This window comes from Balaenoptera physalus, assembly GCF_965194825.1.
Source record: "Balaenoptera physalus genome assembly, chromosome: 9".
NCBI lineage: Eukaryota > Metazoa > Chordata > Mammalia > Artiodactyla > Balaenopteridae > Balaenoptera > Balaenoptera physalus.
Window position 1 is genome coordinate 65,176,152 of NC_138888.1, and position 23,035 is coordinate 65,199,186.

General features: G+C 34.1%; 1 protein-coding gene across 7 annotated transcripts in view; it reads left to right on the top strand.

Moving 5' to 3' along the window:
• EPHA7 (EPH receptor A7) overlaps nucleotides 1-23,035 on the top strand; it is a 167,363-nt gene that overhangs the window by 49,094 nt on the left and 95,234 nt on the right. For all 7 annotated transcript variants that reach the window (XM_082475117.1, XM_082475114.1, XM_082475115.1 and 4 more), the window contains exons 4-5: nucleotides 9,794-9,949; nucleotides 10,769-11,104. In XM_082475117.1, the coding sequence (XP_082331243.1) occupies nucleotides 9,794-9,949; nucleotides 10,769-11,104 (492 nt within the window). The remainder of the gene's footprint in view (nucleotides 1-9,793; nucleotides 9,950-10,768; nucleotides 11,105-23,035) is intronic.

Below are 23,035 nucleotides of genomic sequence, written 5' to 3' on the forward strand. Positions count from 1 at the left end.
TATATACATATTTCTTGTCCAGTTGAAGTCTTCTGAACTTGAAATAACCTGCCCTTACAGAGTATCCTGATATTGCCAGATCCACTATTAGCCTCATTGAAAAACAAGCCAATAACTGCCACAAATAGCTCTCCAGTTTAAATATAATTGGTCAATAATATGTACCTACACACATTTCCTGCATGTCTACCTACACTGAGTAGTTTTTTCACTTCACATTGATGAAATGTTACAGCTTGGCAGGAAAGGTGACTTCTGAGTCTATGTTCAACACTGAAATAGGAGATAATTAAGTGCATTGTAAAAGATACAAATTAAGGTACAATATTTATAATTTATGTAAGTAATTTCTTATGAAAAATCAGAAATTTAATTAGCTTAAGCACATAATTAACATAATTATCCATACGATTTGATGCTAGGTCAAAAGGTAATATAATATTGAGAGATCATCATATTTGTCTTTCAGCAGTTATAACTTTGGTCTATTGCCTGGCACAATGCAAAGAGTAGGCAAACAATAATTATTTAGTCAGAGAACGAATACATAATATGGCCATATTTGCCTAATAATTAATTTGTGTTTCTTATTTGCATATACCTCTGGTAATGGGGAAGTGGCTCAGTGTTTATGAGGGGTAGAAACCAGAGTGGAATCAAAACTTTGCATGGAAATTGACGTTGTGAAATAATCATAATAGTTTACTATTTACTGAGTGCTTATTCTCCACCAGACATTGTGCTAAGTTCTTCACATGAATCATATACTTTAATTCACAATAATCTTTGGAAGTAGTCTTATTATTAGGTTTTTCTATTTTAGGTATGGAAAAACTAGGCTCAGAGAACTTAAGCAATTTTACAAAGGTCACACAGCTAGTACATGCTGGAGGGAAGTCAGATTCATAATTTATATAAAGGACAAGTTGTATTGCCTTTTCAAGATTGTTGGAGTGAGACCTTAGATGATGAAATTAACAATGTCTGTAATTCAGAATATGAACTTTATCTTTTAAGAACTGTTGTTTTTAATATGATTATGTTAAAACAAGAATCTTGATCTTTCAAAAGAGGAATTCTCACTCGTATATTTTACATTATGTTTTGAATATAGAGCTTATATTATCTGACCTTTCTTGCTGTTTTCAAAACTGTGAGGATAATTTAGCATAAGAAGAATGAATAATAAAAACAAATTACAGAAAGTATGTTATTATAATAACTATAAAAGAAATATTTGAAAGTAAACTTGACAGTGGCCTAAATGCTAGAGTAAATCGTATCCCCCATCTGAAATCTTGCTAACACAAGTTGCTGTTTAAGAACTTACTGCATCCTCTTGTTCATAATGACATGCCCTCAAGGAAATCTTTTAGTAAAATAAAATAATACTCTGTCATAAATGTCACATTTTTTTAGTCACCACAAATAAATAATATAATATTCGAGTTTGGTTAGCTGGCTTCCCCTAATTGAAGTGTTTTTCACCCATGGGAACCCCATAATTATGTTATTTTGCTATAGACATGAATTAAGGTTAAGATTACTTTAGTTCATATCCAGTGGGGTTACTAAATCCTGAGACTTCATAGTTAATTTATGTTTTTTATCTGTAGGTTGATCTCAAAGTAGACCTTTGAGGATAATATTGAGTGAGATCCAGAAGGGTCTGATTTCATTTTGAATCTTTCCTTTTATGGGAGTTGACTATTAAGTAATTTACATAATTAAAAATTCCATTTCTGGATCCTTACCTGCATGAACCAAAGTGGATGTGCACATCTCTGAGAGCACACACAGGGTTTGGCAACAATGGCACAGGGAGAGATCGAGGTGAATGGCTGAGCAGAGGAATCCTTGACACAGTGCCTGCCACTGCCTGTCAGGGATGCACGCAGAGACAGGACGGCCCTTCCAGAGCCTGTCTTTCTCACTCTTGCTGAGGCACCACTGAAAGACCAAGTGGGTGTGAGTCAGCATGTACCGTTTTGGGGTGGTGATGGTGATAGAAATATATGTGTTTTTACAGATAGCATTTCAACGAAAACAATCATGCTAGAGTTTAACAGCTAGATGACCAATTACTGTGTTGTTAAAACAACCTTTTGAAAATTGAAATAAAAAAAAAAAAAAACTAGTGTCTCTAGCTCTTAGTAATTAATAACAAGGAAACAAGGACATCAAAGCCGAGAATGTGAAATCGCTTTGTCCAAATTGCATGCCAGTAAGTGGTGGCGTGGATTTGAACACAGTTCTTTGAGCTAAAATCCAGTTCTCTTTTGAGAATAAGAGAATAAGAGGAAAAAAGATTTTGAATATTCTAACTTGACATTTTTTTCCTCTTTTAATCATTTTGGTAATGAGGTCAAGATTATGGTGAGATTCTGGTACAGTAGAGAGCGTTTAAATGCCAGACTTCAGCAAAATTCCTAGCATATTTCAAACTGATAATTTAACAAAGAAGAAAAAACTGTTGACACAGTGCTTTGTTTTATTTCCTTTTACAGTCTAAATCCTGAAAATAAAACTTTTAAATCCTTGTTATTTTACATCTGTTTCTTTTCCGCTGTATAATATCAAAAAACATGAAGTACTCAATTAAATAACACAAATAAATAACATCTATATTTATAATGCCCCCCAAATTAGTTTTTCTTTTTAGTTTTAAAAATCCCAAAATTATTTTCAGCACTTGAGCACCTGTTATCAAACTTTATATTTCTGCATCATTTCTTTTCTAAACTCTTACAAGTTAGTTATGGGATAACATGGATGGTGCTTCACAAACTGTAATATACTCGTTACATCATGTTGTTTTTATCCTCCCTGCCCGCTGTTCATTCTCAACGTGAAAAATCATAACATGTCAATGACAGGAGGTCTGGCTTTCAGGCCGACTTTTGTAATTATTCCCACTGAGGAACTGTCAGTAGGATTAAAATACAGATCCTGGATCTGTCCATCCCAGATGAGGTCAGCACTTTGAGCAGTGGCAGTACTATTTCTGCAATCTGTGCTTTCCCCTTTGCATATAGAAGCATAGACATTAATATAACACAAATATTTGAAAGCTCCCATGGAAACAGGCTAGCTTTGCCTAAATTCAGTCAGTTGTCCATCTGCAGTAAATAAAATAACAGCATTCACTAGATTCCGTAGCTATGTATGTGTGTAGATTCTACAATAATATTAAAGCCCAGAAAGTTTCAATTACAGAACAATCCACTTATAGTTCATAATTAATAAACTCTTTGCAGCTGTGTAACTGTGGCCGGAAACATCTGCAAAGCCTCATATTTTACACACAGACACATACACATAATTCCTTCAGAAAAAGTTTAATTGTGCTTAAAATCACAGGTCTGGAAACAGAGTAAGACCTGAGGAAGCTGAGTCTAGTTGTATTCAGTTAGCTCCTTGGAGGAGGAGTTGGGGGGGGGAAAGGAAACCAGCCCTTGTCTGGCACAGGTGATGTAGGTAAAAAATAAGAATGTTTAAGGTCTATTCATAAATTCACTGAAAACTGACTTTGTATATTATCTCCCCTGCATATAACTTGGTATTGATAAGCATCTATTTAAGTTATAAAAGTACTCAGTAAAATGCTAGTCCTCAGATAAAAGATAAATTATTATTTATAAAACTCTAAAATTAGAAATGGGTAAAAAGAATATATTGATTATATATTTTCCTTTGTTTTGGAATTTATAGTTAATTTTTTACACCTAAATGTAGCTTTATAAAAATAAATGAATATAGAGAATATGTGTTAGAAAGGCAAACTAACATATTTTCGACAGATAAAATTTGGTGTTTTTTCTTAATGTTGGCTAACTTAAATGTTCAGTTTGAAGTTGCATTATCAATGGATTTTATTATACATGACAACGTTACTGAGGTAAAATTCACATACCATACCATACCATTCACCCATGACAGTTAACAATCTAGTGTTTTGTTAGTATAGTTATAGAGTTGTACAACCATCACTACCAATCAATTTTTGAACATTTTCATCGCCCCAGAAAAAAACCCTGCACCCATTAACAGTCACTTGCTATTCCTCTCACTGCCCCAGCTCTTAGCAACCTCTAATCTACTTTCTGTCTCTATAGATTTGCCTATTCTGGATATTTCATATAAACAGAAGTATATAGTATGTGATCTTTTGTGACTGGATTCTTTCACATGGCACAATGTTTTCAGAATGTATCAGAATTTAACTTCTTTTGATTGCTGAATAGTATTCCATCGTGTGTATTCATTTATTAGTTGATGGACATTTTGGTTGTTTCTACACTTTGGGCTATTATGAATAATTCTGTTATAAACATTTAATTATGTTCAAGTTTTTGTGTCAGTAAGTGTTTTCATTTCTCCTGGGTACATACCGAGGAGTGGAATTGTTGGGTAACATGATAACTATGTTTAAACTTTTGAGGACTTGCCAGTTTTTGTCAAAGTGGCTGCACCATTTTACATTCCCAGCAGCAGTGTATGAGAGTTCTAATTCCTCCATATTCTTACCAGACTTCTTTTATCTGTCTTTTTTAATAGTCTTCCTACTGGGTATAAATGGTTTATCATTGTAGTTTTGAGTTGCATTTCCCTGATGGCTAATGATCTTGAGCATCGTTTTGTGTGTTTATTGGCCATTTCTATATGTTCCATATAGAAATATCTATTCAGATTCTTTGCCTATTTTTTGATTGGCTTATTAATGAATTTTAATTTTTTGATTATTTTAAAATTCTAACTTATTATAATTCTCAATAATATCTAATCTTATCTCCCTCATCAATTTTATGGTGAACATATCTTTTAAGATGCATTCTTTACAGACTTTGATAGTCCGAGAAAAGACCTAGAACATCCAGGATGATGATTCTAAACACCTGGAAAGCTTTTAAAATATAGATATATCCGAACCTTAATAATGACTCAGTTATCTTTAATAGGGCCAAGACAGTAGTCTCTTCTCAAAGCATCCCTCATGTGCAGTCATGGGGGACAGCCCACTAAGATATGGAGTTTCAGTGCCTTAATGTTCAGGATGGGTCAGCTATGTCTGAAAGTAAAGATGGAGTTTAAGATTTCCAAAAAAATGTGCCCATTATGGTTGAGGGAATCTTTCTTGGCTGTAGAGAAATTCTAGAAGTATGTGGATTTTCTGGGATGACCAGTTTGTGGGAGAAAGTCCTTAGAAGTATAATCAGATAGGATATCCCCCAAGCTTACCCTTGTAGGTCATAAACCTAAAGCACCAGGGTAAGTCTGAGTATCTACACCCTTGATCAGAAAAAAAAAGAGGTATTCCACTTCATCCAACTGCTTAGCCTAAAGAGTGGAAATTTGTCTGCGGCTTTTACAGTGGCCTTCAGGATTGTTCATTGAGAACACAGAGTTGTTACACCAGTACCCTGATTGTTCCACAGACTGCCTCATGCAAGTATATACTCAAAGGCCTGGCACCCCATTGCTTAAACACTTGAAATCCATTGAAGACAGCTATAGCATATGCTAATGTTAGGAGAGTTTGAGAATCAGGATACAAGGCTTTTGTATCAACTCTCTTATGTATTTAAATATCTTTGTGTTCAGAATTTTGTTGCTCTTAATTTACTTATAAATGGGAAACCCTGTTCCACTTTGTGTGTGTGCGTGTGTGTGTGTGTGTGTGTTTTAAGAATTTAAATCCCACATATTTATGAACCAATTTTGTTACATAAGACAATCTTATTTAAAAATAGTTGAAATTAAATATGATATTACAGTTACTTCATTGCAGTAAACAATATAGCAGATCTTGGAATATAGTATATTTTATAACATAATTTAATAGGTATATCACAGTAGATAATCTTGTTACTGTCCAGTAAAAAGAAGTTTCATGTGCTTCCTAGATTTTCTTTTTCTTTGGTGCTTTTCCATTTAAACAACTGGCCAAGCAAAAACTTGCTCAGTGTATGAAATCTGACAAGATTATGGTTCTTAGCTCTAGGATAATGAACTTATGTTATTTTATTCATTAAGCCCCTGAGGGCTAGAATAAAACAGTCCAAAGAATCAGTCCCAGGCCTTTGTGGTAACACTGAAAAATACTGTTACTAAAATAATTGGTGAAATATTATTTTTACAAAAGTAAATATTGAAAACAAATTTTATACATATTCCCAGTCGTCATCAGTCCAGTGAAATATTACCTTAAAACAATGTTCAGTTTAAAAAACAGTCATCGAAAGGCAGGAGATTAAAATGGTATGTTTCTTATTGTAACTAATTTTACCATAGTGCCTACAGTATATTAATTAAAGTTTGCTTTGAGTTCAAATGCTGTTGAACAAATTGAGAAATAAAGCAAAGGAAGCAAAAAGTTTTAAAACTGCTATTGCACGATTCCTAGAAAGTTATTCTTATACACTTCATCATTATGTATAAAGGGAATTTATCTTTGATTGAGGTTTCAGAAGGCATTTACCATGAAAAACTTTTTTACTAGTGCCTTTTTGGAAAACCAGCTGAATTTATAGAGAGGAGAAATTGCCCTTATTTCCATGTAGGCTTTTGGGAGCAGCTGGGGAGCTCATCTAAGTCTTCCTTAAGTGGTTAAATCTCAGGTATATCACTTCACCCCAGTTTCTCTCGCTGAGTATTTTACTCAAGCTATTTCATCTAGATATCTCATCTAAAATTTTAATTTTATGAGCATCTGTTCCTTCCTTCCTAAACTTTTTACTACGCAATTGCTCACTACTATCCTGAGAGATACAGGTTATGTCTTCTCATGTTCTTGGCTTTGCTCTTCACACCATAGCTCCCAAGATTTTGTACTTATTTTTAATAAATCTAAATTAATAGCTTCCTTAGATGTTAAGTGAAAACTCTCTTGTTACAACTTATTATTTTCAATATTAAGTGAACTGAAACAGAATAGTACTTCAAAGAAAAAATGTTAAGACTTTTATGACCACATTTTTTCGAGATTGCTTCTCTCCTTATCTATTTAATGACGGCCATACATGTACTCCATCGTTTTGCAGGCATCTACAATGCCAAAATTCATGGTGAAATTGAGATCTATTTAATATCTCTTCTGTAAGGTGTACTAGGATATTATTTCAGCGTTTTCTAAGTTAAAGTAATAACTTTAAATTAGTCAAAGGGTATAATAAAAGGCAGTAGGGGCCCATTGAAAATTCATTTTTGGGGTTGCTAAAGCTTCGAGACCCATTGAACAGCTGCCAGACTTTGGCTCATTCAGCAGTCAAGGCTGGTGCAATAGCATATGGTTGAGTCTCAGCAGTCCTGTGTTCTAAATCCAGTTTTAACCTAGACAAACAGAATTATTTGAAGAACTCAGGTTAATTTTGCTTCAAGTCTGTTTTCCCATCTGCTAAAATGGTAACAGAATTTAATGAAATTTGAAAGTTGAACGATAAGGGCTTTAAATTTCTCTATATTAGGTACTGTATACATTCTACAAATCATGTAAGTGGAGCAAGAAATGGACCTACTTATTTGTGGGAAAAGTGGAAGTAAGCCTTTGGTTAGAAGCCTTTATTTGCAACAGGAGGGTGAGAATTGCAAGAGATTCCACTAGGCAGTTTGCTGCCTACTGTTCTGGAAGCCTTACCTAGTGGATGTTAAATCGTGTTGCCATTCCTCCCCCATTTCCTTGCTCCCCAACTCCTCTCCCTGTAAAAAGTGAGTAAATACACATAATATCATCAAAGGCTCTCAGCATACACCTCTTCTCTCTGTCTCTCTCTCTCTCTTTTCTTTGTTAATTCTCTGGGCCTTAATGTTATCAAGCTGCAGGTTGTGAATAAAGCATTGCCTTCTCTGTGTTACGGACGTTCTATCTGATCACTGAATTACAGATAATACATGGGGCAAGATACAGTACATACTTAAAGAAAGGAATTTCCAGCCTGAGAAATCCATGCTAAATCCTTTATCCTACCAGTTAACCATTCTTTTATGCGGCAAGATTGTATCTTTAGAAACATTTTAAAGTGTTACTTTGTTTCATATTATTTCAAAATCGAGCTCATTTTTCTCTCTGTGTCTTAGATTTGTAGTAATTGCTACAAGAACATGTGAAGATGCATTAAGCTTCGTTGCCTAATATGTTTGTGAGTGCTTCCCTCTTGTATGAATTGTGGAAGCCAACTAAAGGCAGACTGGCTTCTGAGGGCAGCAGTGGATCATAATTTACAAAGAGATGATGGTAGTTCTGTTCACAAACCTATAACTTATCTATCACAATATGACCTATCTTTAAGTTTCTGAGTTATCTAAAATACCTGTCTTGTTCATATAAAACAGCCTTATATTCTTGAAGCTTAAAAGATAATTTGGAGTTCTCAATTGTATCAGATTATGTATTAAATATTCAGCATGTGAACAAAAGTACAGAATGACTTGACTTTTTTCTGGAGAATATACTATCCTAATAAGATAGGATTGTTTTTCCCACCCAAGAGTGAAAATGTGATTACACTCCTGAATAATGCTCAAGTTGAGAACATTAAACAAACTTGAATCTAATACATTAAAAGTTATAATTGAATTTATGTTAAATATTCACTTATTTTTCTTTATAGATATGATTTATTAATTTCTATTAAATTTGAAGGTCACTAAAACTTAAATAGATATTCATTTAATAAAGATGGAGGGTAAATTGAATCTATTTAATATATTCAATGTACAGTACCATCAATTAATTTAAAAATTGTTGAGATAATGAAAATTGAACTTGCTAAATTTTAATTGAAGATAAATATGTAAAATGTCTGGGGATAGTAAATAGTTCCAGGTTACTTGATTTAATAACAAGTAGTCTCTAAGTGAGTTAGGGCAACTTCACTGGAAGGTGATAGAGATGTCTATTCATTGCTGAGAGCAGTTGCTGTGTTAGTGTGACTATCTTAACCTCTCCCAGCAGAGGAGAAACAGTTATCACCTGTTTGTAGTTGATGGCTTTCTCCTTATTTCTGGCAGAATAGGTTTCTTCTATTCATAGCATTTCATTATTTTTAGTAACAAGGAAGTTCGCTTAGTGGAAAGCAGCCTGCCTTGGAACTTAAGTTGGTTGAAATTATATCTTGAGGTTTTCTGAAAATTGCAGGGTGCGAGGGGGAATACATTTCTATCATTTTCAGATGACAGTTTTTACATCACTATTATTTCTAGTCAGGTAATAAAATTAGTTTAGTATTTTTCACTATGAACCAAATTCACACATAAAAACTTAATTTATAGCTATACTATATTAAGAAAACATAACTTTGAAGTGTGTTAATGCGAATCAACAAGCAAGTTAATTATTACTGAAATCAAAGTTCCCCTGAATTAACTATCCTGAGATTTTATCTAAATAAATTATGCTTGTGTTTAGTTTTGGTCTCTAGACTTTGGACTGATGCCAACTACAGGTGCAAGTTTGCTGTATCATTTGGTTTTTATTATTTTGTTTTAAAATACAGTATTATACAATTAGGTTATTGATATACACTAAACAGAATTTTACCATAAAGGGCATGTTTTTCCCTTCTTTTTTCATATAATTAGAGACTTATGGTTTATAATTAGTTCCCAGGAAACGTGACAACAGATATAAAAAGAATATGTTAGAAATTTCTTCTTGGAATCTAGGTTTCTATTGAGTCTGGTGATAGCAAATTTGGAAACCAAATTTCACGTTTTATTCTTTGCTAAATATTACTAAAATTTAAAGAAGGTCTGTTTGTTCTCATGTTTCTATTTTCACTTTGTTCTGCATTCCCAGCCTGTGGCCGTGGGTTCTACAAGTCCTCCTCTCAAGATCTTCAATGCTCTCGTTGTCCAACCCACAGTTTTTCTGATAAAGAAGGCTCCTCAAGGTGTGACTGTGAAGATGGGTATTACAGGGCTCCATCTGACCCACCATATGTGGCGTGCACAAGTAAGTTCATAGTTGTAAAATAAGGACTTTCAAATCCCTTCCGTTTGTTTGTAGTATTGTGACATCATTGAGATAGGCATGAAATTTATGAGTACATTCCACAAACCGATGAGGCTAAGCAATAATATAAAAGAGATACATCTTACATCATCATCAGTGTCATTTTCATGTCTGCCAGATCAAAATGCATTTTAATCATATTTTACACATGTATGCAATAGGAATAATAAATAAAATGTAAAAGTTATTTGAGTCTTGCATGGCTGTGAAATGTGATTAAAAAGTAATGGTTTCTGAATTAAAATTCCATCACTAAATAGGGCAGATCTTACATCTTGGTGCTTCAATTAATGAATGTTTGAGAGACTCAAATCCAAAGCCAATTCCAGACATTACTATAAATCATTCTTGAGCACATTAAGAATGAATGGATGTATTCTCTGTTATACGGTTAAAAGGCAAAGTATTTTTAAACAACTGCACAACTGTTTTTTTAGGTGCATTAACTGTTCTTTTTTAATAGCTTGGAAGAAAAATAGCTAAAGACCGTGGCAAAAGGACAGAGACTGTTGTTATCCTGTTTTCATTTTGACATATTAAATAGAAAATAAATAAAGCCTCTTGCCAAGTGAATTCAAGAAGGCTTTTATTCAGTTTCTCTAGGAAAGGTAATGAAATGTTTATGTGCAAGAGAGCATTTCAAGTAGTTTTCTGTATGGTAATTGAGCCACTAGCTTAATGCCCCACGTGGATCCTTCAGTTCATTTTTGTTTGTTTTTTGTCTATTTTTGTTTATTTGCTTATTTTTGGTTTCCAAAGGGCCTCCATCTGCCCCACAGAACCTCATTTTCAATATCAACCAAACCACAGTGAGCTTGGAATGGAGTCCACCTGCAGACAATGGGGGAAGAAACGATGTGACCTACAGAATACTGTGTAAGCGGTGCAGCTGGGAGCAGGGCGAGTGCGTTCCCTGTGGGAGTAGCATTGGCTACATGCCCCAGCAGACTGGATTAGAGGATAACTACGTCACTGTCATGGACCTGCTGGCCCACGCTAATTATACTTTTGAAGTTGAAGCTGTAAATGGAGTTTCTGACTTAAGTCGATCCCAGAGGCTCTTTGCGGCTGTCAGTGTCACCACAGGTCAAGCAGGTATGTTTTTGTGTTTGTCTTGACAAAGTGAAAATGTGACTACATAAGTGAGGTCTCTTGCTTGAATATCTCGTTAACTTGGCTCTACAGAACTTGATTATTCCAGCTTGTTGATTATTCACACCTTTAGCTTTTCTTTGCTATTTCTTCTGTTGCCTGTTAAACCATTACTAGACTCATTAACATCTCCTCCAGAGATCTGGCAGGAGAAAGAAAAGGGGATAAGCTGTAAACCAATTAAGACTGCTCTAAGAGGACCAACTCTATTAAGATCTAGGGGAGGAGAGGGAAAATATCGGACAAAATAAGATGTAGGATATTTCTTGCATTTTTTACCTTTTTGTGTGCTATGTGCTCATGATTAAAATCTACAGGCTAATTAGGAATAATGAAGGAGTTGGCTTCAGTATCTCACATGGTGTTAACCAGTTTTTTACCACATAAAATGTTATATTTGTAATAGATGGCAAGTCTGCCTTAAAATTTGCATGAGGGAATTTTACATTCCTCACTAGATTTGTGATCATATTGATGTCTATAGTATTGGAATAAGTACTTGAGAGATCTCATGAGGCTTTCAAAATAAATGAATTAAGAAATATAATAATCATGATGATTGTGAACTGGTAGCTTAGCCTAAAAGCAGTTTTCGCTTATTTTCTTATTGGCATTTAAGATGCCCTGCTTGGTCATTCTTTGCTGTGGTAAGTAGGTTTTGGAAAATATAAATTGGGAAGGAAGCTTCAAAAATGGGAGACTTTCTAAACCTTTAGAAAAATATTATTACTGGGGGAAGTTCCAGAAATTGAGGGCTTTTTCAAACTTTTGAAAATTCTTGCTGCTGAAGGATGACGCTATGTAGTCAAAGTAGCCAAGTGCTATGTCATCGTCATTAATAAAACTGGACCTGCACTGGAGTACTGAGTCGTGTAAGCATCATAATAAGCTTATAACAAGGTCTTCTTGATCTTTGGTTAGCTGTCAACAGTCAATATTATCCCAAATTCCTGTACATAGACTAATCTATTCTTCATATCTATGCCAATTTTAATAAAATGTTACCTATTTAAATTATATCTGCACAGTGAAGCCTATGCATATAGTCTCATGCTTACCATTTTGAACAGATTAGTGGGTTCCTATTCTAAAGGTTTTATTTTGATGTTTATTTCAAAGGCTATTGCAAATCATATTTCTTACGTAAAAGCTGAAGTCTGGAGGTAAAACCACATAGAAACTTTTAGATCTTGAAAAATTGGGCAAAAGAAGCAACTCATTTAACTGATATTTGGATTGATTCATTTTATTTACCCTTACACCATTTGCCATTCTTTTATAATGCTGTTGTTAGTAGGTGTTTTTACTTGTTTTGCTTTATATTGAAATTTGTCATCGTAACGTTACAGTGAGTGGGTTTGAAACATTTTAGGTTCATGATTATGACACTAGAGCTATCTTTGGAACCATTAATAAAAACTCTTAGGTCTGCTGAGCTAGAATAACTGCTTTATTCTTGCTGATAATAAGTATAAGAAGGGATATTTTTATTTATTTTTTAATACAACCTAAAGATACTGAACTAATACCACAAATAGAGTTTGCCAGGTAGGCCACTTTGGGGATCTGTTTCCGTGATCTTTAAATGTCCATTGTTTAATTCTTCAGGTTAATACTACACAGCCTAAATAGGTCATAGATATTCCATAAATTCCTGAATCAACTATCTTATAGTAGTTACGTAAAATGGCTTTGTCCCTTGATTCTCTTCCGGTTAAGAGCAAATTAGGTTTGTTTGGTTTTGGGGGGAAGGTAATTTAAATGTACAAAAATTAGATTGCTATGATTACACAACTATGTAAATATACCAAAAATTATTGAATTGTGTGCTTAAAATGAGTAAATTTTATGGTATGGAAATGATACCTCAGTAAAGCTATTAACATTTTTAAAAGAATAAATATAATAAAGTTAAAAAGCAAGCTAGGTTTGTACTTTTATATTAAAATAATTAATTCACAATTGCCTGGTCCCAACTACATCTCAAATACTACAAACCCATGAATTTACACTCTTAGCTTTTTCTGCTTTCAAAAAGAAAAGCATTAATAAGGCAGCAAGCTGTGGTAATTTTTTTTTTAACATCTTTATTGGAGTATAATTGCTTTACAATGGTGTCTTAGTTTCTGCTTTATAACAAAGTGAATCAGTTATGCATATACATATGTTCCCATATCTCCTCCCTCTTGCATCTCCCTCCCTCCCACCCTCCCTATCCCACCCAAGCTGTGGTAATTTTTAAAGTTTTAGTTTATTTTTTAACAGAGGAAATTTAGAATATGTTAGTGACTATTGTTCAGTTAAATTTGTACCCATTCCCCCCACCCCATCATCAATATTTTTGCTTTTTCTAAGGGGGGAATGATTTGAAACTTTGTCCATGTTTACGACTATCCATGGAAACCTGCAATGATCCTTAAAACTCTCATTCTGTGTTAATCAAACAGCATCACCTCCCACCTAGTTTATGCTGCAGTCACTTCAATAATGAATTTAAGGATCTCTGGTCAGTTATCAGTTATCGCTCATCAGCAATCCACTGATGCCTAGTACAAAAAGAATCTGCATGTGTCTGGGCAAGAAGAGAGAGTAAGGATGGGAAATCATCAGGCAGTGTTTGAAAGGTAGTGTGTACTTTGTAGTTCCTTTTCTATTAAGTTTGGAGTCTGGAGCTCAGGACCCCCCATACCAGTGTTTGCGGAAATGGAAGTACATTGAAGACCCCCTCGTCCTTTCCTCAGGGTAGGAGTAGGGTTATTGGTGTTTAAGGACCTGTACCCCAACCCCTGTTGCCACTTATGAGGTATGTGCTGTTGGGTGGACCGCTAAAGTTCTACATGAGTAAGATGGAGATAAGATGGTATCTATCTTCCTGCATTATCCTGTTAAATGAGATATTGGAGAAAACTTTAAAACTCTTTTTTGTCATAAAAATGTTATTTGCCGTGAGTAGCATAATGAATGCTGATTAATCCTCTTTTCATGTAACTCTTTATGAACCTGTCAAGGCAAAACACACTAAAATCTTTACCTATTGCCATGTGTCCAGAGTGGGGGGTATAATCGAGGTTCAGGATTGGCAATTATGTGTTATAACACTGCAGGAGGGAGAAATTAATTTTTTTTATCTAGTCACAAGTTATCTTAAGACTGAGGTTCTTATTTAAACCAATAATTAGCTTTAAGATGAGATGTTTATAGAGAAGCCTAATACGTGCTATTCGTATTTAGATGTTTTTGTATTTACCTATCAGGAACATATTACCTACACAAGCTGGCTGGAATGTATTCTTTTTGTTGTTGTTTTGTTAGGAATGATATTGCCCTATTAAGGGTGAAGTCACACAGATCAAACTTAGGTACATTGGAGATATTAAATATATATATATATATGTAAGATGGAAAGCACATGCATTTGATTTATGGCATTATGATCTTCATTCTTCCTTACAGTGGAAGGCTCCAGATAATTACACAGGTGTTTTGAAGAGGTAACTATTTAAATGCTGCTTTTCAAAACATTAACCCAGCCAACTGTACTGAGTAGTATATGTTAAGCACTGTGCAGGATGCTGAAGATAGGAAGGCAAAGAATGGTCCTATCCTTATGAGAAGCTGTTACTATAGCAGATATGTATTAATTTATACAACTAATGATAGGACACTTGAATATAATGTGATGCATGCTATAGAACAAAATTAGGAACAAAATACAGGACCCCAAAGAAGGAATGATTCATTCTATCTGTGGAAAAAAGGGGAGTCCTCACAGAAAAGATGCCAATCAATCTAGAACTTTAGAATGGATATGGTTTTGCCAGAAGGAGGACAAGTAAGTCATATTCTAGGCCCTCAGGCGGACCTGTCCCATGAAAACATAATCATTGCCACTACATTCCTTCCACAGATCAAGTGCATTAACACACCAAAATGGGCTGCAGAAAAGTTAGTAAAAACAGGTCACCCTAAAATTACTGTCTCTGTCTGTAATACCTTCATTCACTGTGGGATCATTTAGACAATTAGATAATTTTCAACCTTTTTAGAAAACATAATATAAAATTATAATATGTGGTCTTTCCCACAAACAGACTTAAGAGACTTAGTCATTATTCTTCAGGTCAGTAATCATGTTATGTTTTTGTCTTTACCGTCTAACACAGTTCTTTCTCTGTTCCTAATGTCGTGTAATTAATTCCAGTAAGGAAACTAGTCACACACAAGAAAAGTTAAATGATTTTACGGGAGTGAAAGCATTCAGACATGAATGGAAAAGGCATAGGATTTGATATTTGATGACATGATAGCTTCATGTTAGACAAGTTATTTCACTTCTTTAACTTGAATTTTCTCCTGAAATGGGATCATGTTACTTGACTCCTCATATTGTAAAAAAAAAAAACTGAGCTTTCAGCTTAATACCTAAATACCTTAATACCTAATACCTTTATTTGTTAGAATAAAAACAAAGTGTTTTTGTTTTTGTAAGTGTGTTATTGTACTACAACAATGATAATAATAAAAGTAATGATAAGGGTTACAAGTGATTGAACACAGTACATTTTTGGTACTTTTTAAATGTACCAGGTACACAGCAAGTGTGTCAAGTTGAGTCACTTAATGTCTGTGGACTCCTGTAGTCCTCCTAAGTAACGGAGAGGTCTGGGGCAGAAGACCTCTAAGAGCCCATCTTATGTCCATAATTAAATGGACAATCATAATACAGTACAAACTATACATTGCACAGTGCAGGGTTGACTGCAAATTATTGATAGCTGAGTAATATGTGTACAGATACTATCATTTTTAATGGGATCCATGACTTACAATGCTGTAGAAAGCACTGGGAAGGAATTAAGAATGAAAACTGGAACCTCTTGAAAGAGGATATAATTTCCCGAATTGGGCTCCCTAGAAAGCAGACACTTTGATGCAGATTCCTTGCAGGAGTTGTGTTAGGGCATGTACTTGGGATCAGCACCATCTGAAGAGAAAGGAAAGGAGCAGGACTGAGCAGAAGGGAAATTGAACCATAATGCAGTCTCATTGGGATCCTCTGCCAACTCCATGGCAAGCTCTCCACCCGTAAGGGACCTTCAGATTGTCCCAAGTGGAAGAGATAGTGGCAGGCTTTTATACCTCTTTGTCGTACAGACACTGGCTGCAGACTCCTCTAGCAGGCTCCGCTAGGAAGGTGTCATTTTTCAGACAACGAAATTCTAAAGAGCGGCAGGGAACTGAGGGTTGCTTTTGCGCAGCTATCTCAGCAGCTAGCAGATATGTTCTTCATTCCTTCGCCAAGGGTAATGGGGACCGTCCATCATCACATCCATTACATAGAGTTAAATCATGCCAAAGGATACAAGGGGCAAAGTTCAGAGTGTGTTTAGAGAATAAGTGGTAGCAACTGGATGAATAAAGATTTGTGGGAAGAACTAATGGGAAAGTTTATTTTTAGGAAGAAGACCTTTCTAATGGGGGGAGGAGATAGTGGGAACTGAATGTTTTTGACCAGAAAAGTTACGTAACTGACCCTGGTTTACATCTTAAACTTTTGTGTATCTTCCACAGAACATTTGATGTATTCCATATAGCAGTTTGTTTTTAAAAAAATTCTCCTGCTTAGCCTTGATTCCTCTGGAAAACAGATATATAGAAAACATTTTCTGAAAATATGAGAAAGTATCAGCAAAGTTGCCATTTTGAGGCAAAATTTCTTAATTTCTCTACAAAGATATCATATAGAATCTCTCTCAAAAAGAACTATTTTCTTTTTATCATCATCAGTTTTGTTGTATATGGGTGAATGGTTTATATAGCACTTATATATATTATATCATTAAAATTTGAAGTAAATTTATAAAGTTGGTAAAACAAGTATTAATACCATTTACAGGTAAAAAGTTGAAGCTTAGACTTACCAGTGTCAAGTGGTAAATTATAAAGTGGTGACCCAGATTATTGTAATCAAGTATACCCCTTACCTCAGAATTATTATGCTCTGTAATCTTATCATGGACTGCTAACTTAAAGAATTTAGCTCTACAATCCTTTACGTGGGAATTTGCAGATTGATTTAATGGTCTGGTCATAAATTACTCTTCAATGAAAAGGGGACCTCCTAAGAAGTTTTGTTTCCCGAGGATATGAATAACACATATAATCTCTGAGAGGGAACATTGGTAACTATAGTATTTGCCTCCTGGCTATGATTTTATTGCCCTTCTTTAAGAAACTTCAGAAACATCCCTTCATATCTTAATGGACTAATTTCCTGTATGTTTTCAAATCATATTTCAAATCATATTTCAAATCTTATTTCTCTGTCAAAATTAAGATTGGCTTCAGTATTCCCTTTACTTAGATTTGTGATGTTTACATAATGTTCCAAATGAAATATAATCATAGAGTTATATGATATAACATTATACATAAGCAAAATTCTACAAAAAAGAGACAATACCAAAAGTCATTTCCTGTATTTGTCTGAAATAGCTTCACTCACATTTATTAATGTGACTCAACTGTGATGATTTTTCTCATAAGTTAACTCAGATCATCTCTTTTCGATGATTTTAAATAGTAGGCCATCAAATTATGTGTCCTTTAAGGAAAACCAATTAATTCCATTTAAGTTTATATATTTTGAGATTTCTTAATTTTTTAAGGGACTGTAATGTTAAGAAAATAATATTTTCTTGTTTGAGAGCATTTACTGAGTAATATTAAAAACAGCTATTGCCATAAGGTGAAACAAGATATAAATGCAAAAAAAACCCAACAATGACAAAAAATGTGTGGAAATAGTGTCAATGTTATTAAAACATGCATACATACATACACACACTTATGCAGTCTGCAGCAGAAAAATCAACTGAATGTGATTCCTTTAACAGTAAACCATTCAAAAATGCATTTCTGTTTCTAGTTATTTTGCAAATCTGATGTACCTGAATGGCATAGCAGAATTCAGTCATGCTAATTTATACCAGAGGGCATGACATTTTAGAAATTTATATGCTTTGCTTTGCAAGTAGGAGCTTTAGACTATGTTAGTGAAATTTAATCCTTCATAAAGTATTTTTGTGACACCACTAATTTAAAAATATACATGTAGATCCATTTACAGTTTTTCTTCAGTGATCAGTAATTAAAATATATATATAAAAGATTTTTTGGATACTATTTTAATAAAATTTTCATTATAGGAAATGCAACCATGTGGTATAAGTACTGATAACAAGTATTAGTGACTACTTGTTGACTATTTAGTATGTGCTGATCACTTTACTTGTAAAGACCCATATGCCTACACAGTATCTTCACATCCCAAATTCACATTGAAGATTTGGGAGAAAATTATGTCTTTTTGTGATCTGATCTTACAGTAAGTATCTCATGCACTTTCCTATAATATTTTTCACATATTATGTGTGAAATGTTTGTCTTCCCTGTTAGAATTCACAGTGTAAAGAAACAGTGGCATCTTTGGTCTTATTCTCTAGCCTCTGTAACATATTGGGCCCAGGGTAAATGCTTAGTAAACTTGTTGAATTAAATTCATAAATTCATTGTTTTTTGTCATTTAAAGAGACTTTCTAAGATTATCAAGATTAATACATAAAGGATTAGTTAAATTCAAATGCATTACAATTTTATTTAAATTATGCAATGAATATATAAGATAATGATTTGAAGTATAAAAATTTTGTGATTTGTTCTTAAAGCTATAGATATACTTAAAATCTTAAACTGAGTTTTTATCCATAACTTGGTATTTAAGTAGAGATTTAGAACAAAAGCTTAAAATAATCTTATTATGAAATATTAAGATACAAGTCACATTTAATTTTGAAAACTTTTATAATTCTTCATATTTTGAAAACCTGCAGAAGGTCGAATTAATTTTTTTCTTTTTAGACTACTATTTTAAGCACATGACACCAGCTTTTTATAGCTTATTTTAATAGTTTTTCCCTTTGTGTAGTTTTGTAACTGCTTAAGACTATAGCACATAGCTGTTCTATGATTTTTCTTGATTAAAATATATGTAAGGAAATGCCTGTAAACACCTGTGTTCTCACCCCACACCTTCATCTTCATCCCTCCTTCCTGTTCTCCAGTCTCAGTATGTTTGTAAGTTGTCATACCCACCCTTTTCTGATTTTATAAATATTTGTAGTGAACTATCTATGCTTATATTGTCAGGGTGACAAGTTGATCTGCATACTATTGGACGGAAAGACTCTGTTAACGTTTGAAAGAAATCTAGTATGTTTTAAGAGTCTCTTGTGTTTTCATTTCAATATATCTTAATCTTTTCTTAAACTCTTTGATCTCAAAATTGCTGTTTTGTGGGTAATGATATTTAAGTGGGAAGAAAGAGTTGATTTGTGCAATAACTCAGTTATAATACTGCTGTGGGCTGAACTGTGTCTTTCCCCAAATTTTTATGTTGAAGCTTTAACCTCAGTGTGACTATATTTGAAGATAGGGACTAAAAGGAGGTAGTTAAGGTTAAATGAGGTCATAAGGTTGGGGCCCTGATCCTGCAGGATTAGTGTCCTTACAGTAAAAGACACCAGAGAACTGGCTCTCTCTCCATGCACATTCAGTGAGGAGAGGTCAGTGAGTACATAGCCAGAAGGTGGCCATCTACAAGCCAGAAAGAGAGGCCTCATCAGAACCTGAACCCTACTGGACCTTGATCTGGGACTTCCAGCTTCCAGAACTGTGAGAAAACTAATTTTTTTTTTTTAAATACCAAACCTATGGTATCTTATTATAGAAGCCTGAGTAGAATAATACAAATGCTCATCCCTGAGATAGTTTAGTTCCATCCTATTATTTTGAAGGAAAGTATTTATTTTCCATATGCATGAGGACAGCTAAGGCATGAACACGTTTTTGTGAATAGGTCAAGGAGTGGGAGTTGTAGGCATTTTATGCATTTCTGTGATTTTGCCCCATCAAAAAGTACTAAATTTATTTAGTGCAATGCATTAGTAAGTGCCAGAAAGACCAATAGTAATATTTTGCTTTTGACATTAAAAACATTCTGTTTTTTAAACCAGAGCCAATTCATTATCTCATAAATTGTAGAAGGTGCTACATTGATGGTAGCAGAACATTCAATACAAAATAAGTTATGAGTTTTGTCCCTGAATATTCAAGCTTGAGCAAGTTTGTCATATTCTTGGCAATTTTAAACTAGCAATTTCTACATGATTAAGAAGTGACTGCAGTTTCAGGATTTTCTAGTGAAAAAAATTTTATAACTCTATGTTTTGGATATTTAAATTTGTAACTTGTTAAATTTAAGCTTCCTCTAAACAGACTCTTCAAAAAATATGACTGCCCGTTAGGATCATTATCCTGGAATAGTCCATAATGATGGAATTATGTAAAGTAATTCTTATTATATATGCATTGTCCTTAATAGGAGATCCTTCATTTTGCTACTGTCAGTTTGTAGAGATTATAGATAATTGAAAATATAGCCACTAGAATGTTCTTTATAAAGAAATAGCTACCTTACTTTTAAAGTCAAGAAGTTTGTTCAAGTGAGATACAGAAAATCTGTTTTAACTGAAATGTGACTAACCAGACCCACCTGCTCTTTACTTTTAGGGAGAAAAAGATACAAAAAACAAGTTAACAGTAGGGACTGATGTAAAATATGCAAAATTTTTTCAGGTTACAGTCCTGGCTCAATATATATTGAATCCATTCTCTTTTTCTGGAGGTATTACACAATCATAAATAATAAAACAGCAAAATGTATGTAATATAGTAAGGTTACTCTGCTAAGAATACAAACTAACACGTTTGTGAAAGATTTTCAAATATGAATTGAATCAAGGAGTGATTTTTGGTTGATCCTTAGTTGACCAAAACTGGTTACCTGATTTACTTGGTGGTGTTCCACAATACAAAAAGGTTTTGATCTGTGAGTTTTTGCTTAGTTCTTATAGAGCAAACTGTCATAACCATTGTCCCAAAGGAATAGCATTATGAAGACAGGCACAGTTTCAGAAAAACTTCATTTAAGAGCAAGAAATCAATAAGCTGCATTTCGGAGAATGAAAAGTCAGTGGATGGTAATTTCATACATTATTCATGTACAGACGAGTATATATAATGTGAATTGGTAGTGGTGATGATGATGATGATATTGATGATAAACATTCAGTGAAACTAATATAATGTTGTATGTCAATTATACCTCAATTTAAAAAAAAAAAAACGGATTTGAAGTACATATTTAGGTTCCACCCAGTCCCAACTCCTACGCTGTGCTACACCCAACTATACACATCATTTTAAGCCCTGGATGAGCTGAGGGACATAGCTTTGAGACAGGTAGGAGATAGTTTTTAAATTGACAAGCATTTAGTTGTTCTGTTTTCAGTACCAGTGTTAGGAGAGAGTAAATGTTGATTATTTTATTCCTTGCTTCGCTGGTGATGAATTGAAGCAAATTTGATTCAGACAAGCAACCTGGTGGAATGATGCAGAACCATCCACAAAAACATCTGTACTAATCAACCAATGCAGTAAATTAGAGCTACAAGGAAAAGACATTGATCCAAGAGAATCATTAACAGTTTTAACCAACCGGTCTAAGTTATAGGGTAAAGGAGAGAACACTATCAAGATCTTGCTTTTCACATCTGTCAATTACTACTGCAAAAGCCTGATTGCTACTTGTTTCAATTCAAACTGTTTCATGACTTTGGTTCCCTTTATGCTATTGTAAGTAAGAAACAAGGATTAAGAGGTAAAAACCCAGGAAAAATTATCCAAATTTCCTGCACTCCATTTACAAAGGAGTCAGTCACAAAGGGAGAGATAATTGCTGCAGCTTAACAAAATAATCAGGGAGAAGGCAGAGTGGATGATATATGTTCTGTGACAAAGCACGGGGCAGAGATGTGCCTGCAGTCCTGTGGTTGCTTGCCTTGTTTTAAGACACAAGGACTAGAGAAGATCCGTGAAAAACAATTAGCGTAACTTTAACGCACACAGTTCTTAATTATCCACAGCATGCTGACATCAGATAATTATTGTCCCAAATTTTAATAATATTTGATCATAACCTCAGCATATAGAAAGATGCAGAACGCTGAGCATAGCATTCATAATGGCCGTCATGTATTATATGATAACAAATGCAAGGATACTGGTTAAGCCATATCCCTATTGTATAGTTTATTCAAATGTTGCTAATACTCTTAAACACAACACCCTTAGCTCCGGTTACATTAGGCTGTTACATGTGATCTGATGTATCTACAGACATGTATATGGACAGTTATAACTATATGTATGTTTTAACTTCATACATTTTATGAGCATATATACATTCCTAAACGAATGGATTTTAGGATGTTGGTGAAACTTAAAAGTTATAGGTTTGGGAATCATAATCATAGATGGCGAGTTAATGAATGGCCTTTTGGGGGAAAGAGGAGGTGGAGCTAGAATTTAAAAGTTTGAGAGAGAACTGGCAGAATATCCAAAGCACATGACGAAAATCAAAAAGGAGTACCCAGACCATTTGGATAGGAGGGCTGTCACAGTAACCAAAGAAGGAAAATTTCCTGAGTCAGTTGATCATAGAATCAAATGTCACAGGAGGTCAATAGAATGGAAACAGAAGAAAGTCCACTGGATTTAACAGTTTCAAGCCATGAGACAATTTTGATAGACAACTTGGGGTAGAGAATGTCATGATCATATTTGTCATGGTTCAAAACAAAGCCCCACACTATGACATATGGGGCGTAAGTGCTCAGTGTTGGCTGAATTGAAATGTAATTACTTTTTATGCTTATTTCATACAACATTTATCAGACTGGTAAAGACTCTAAG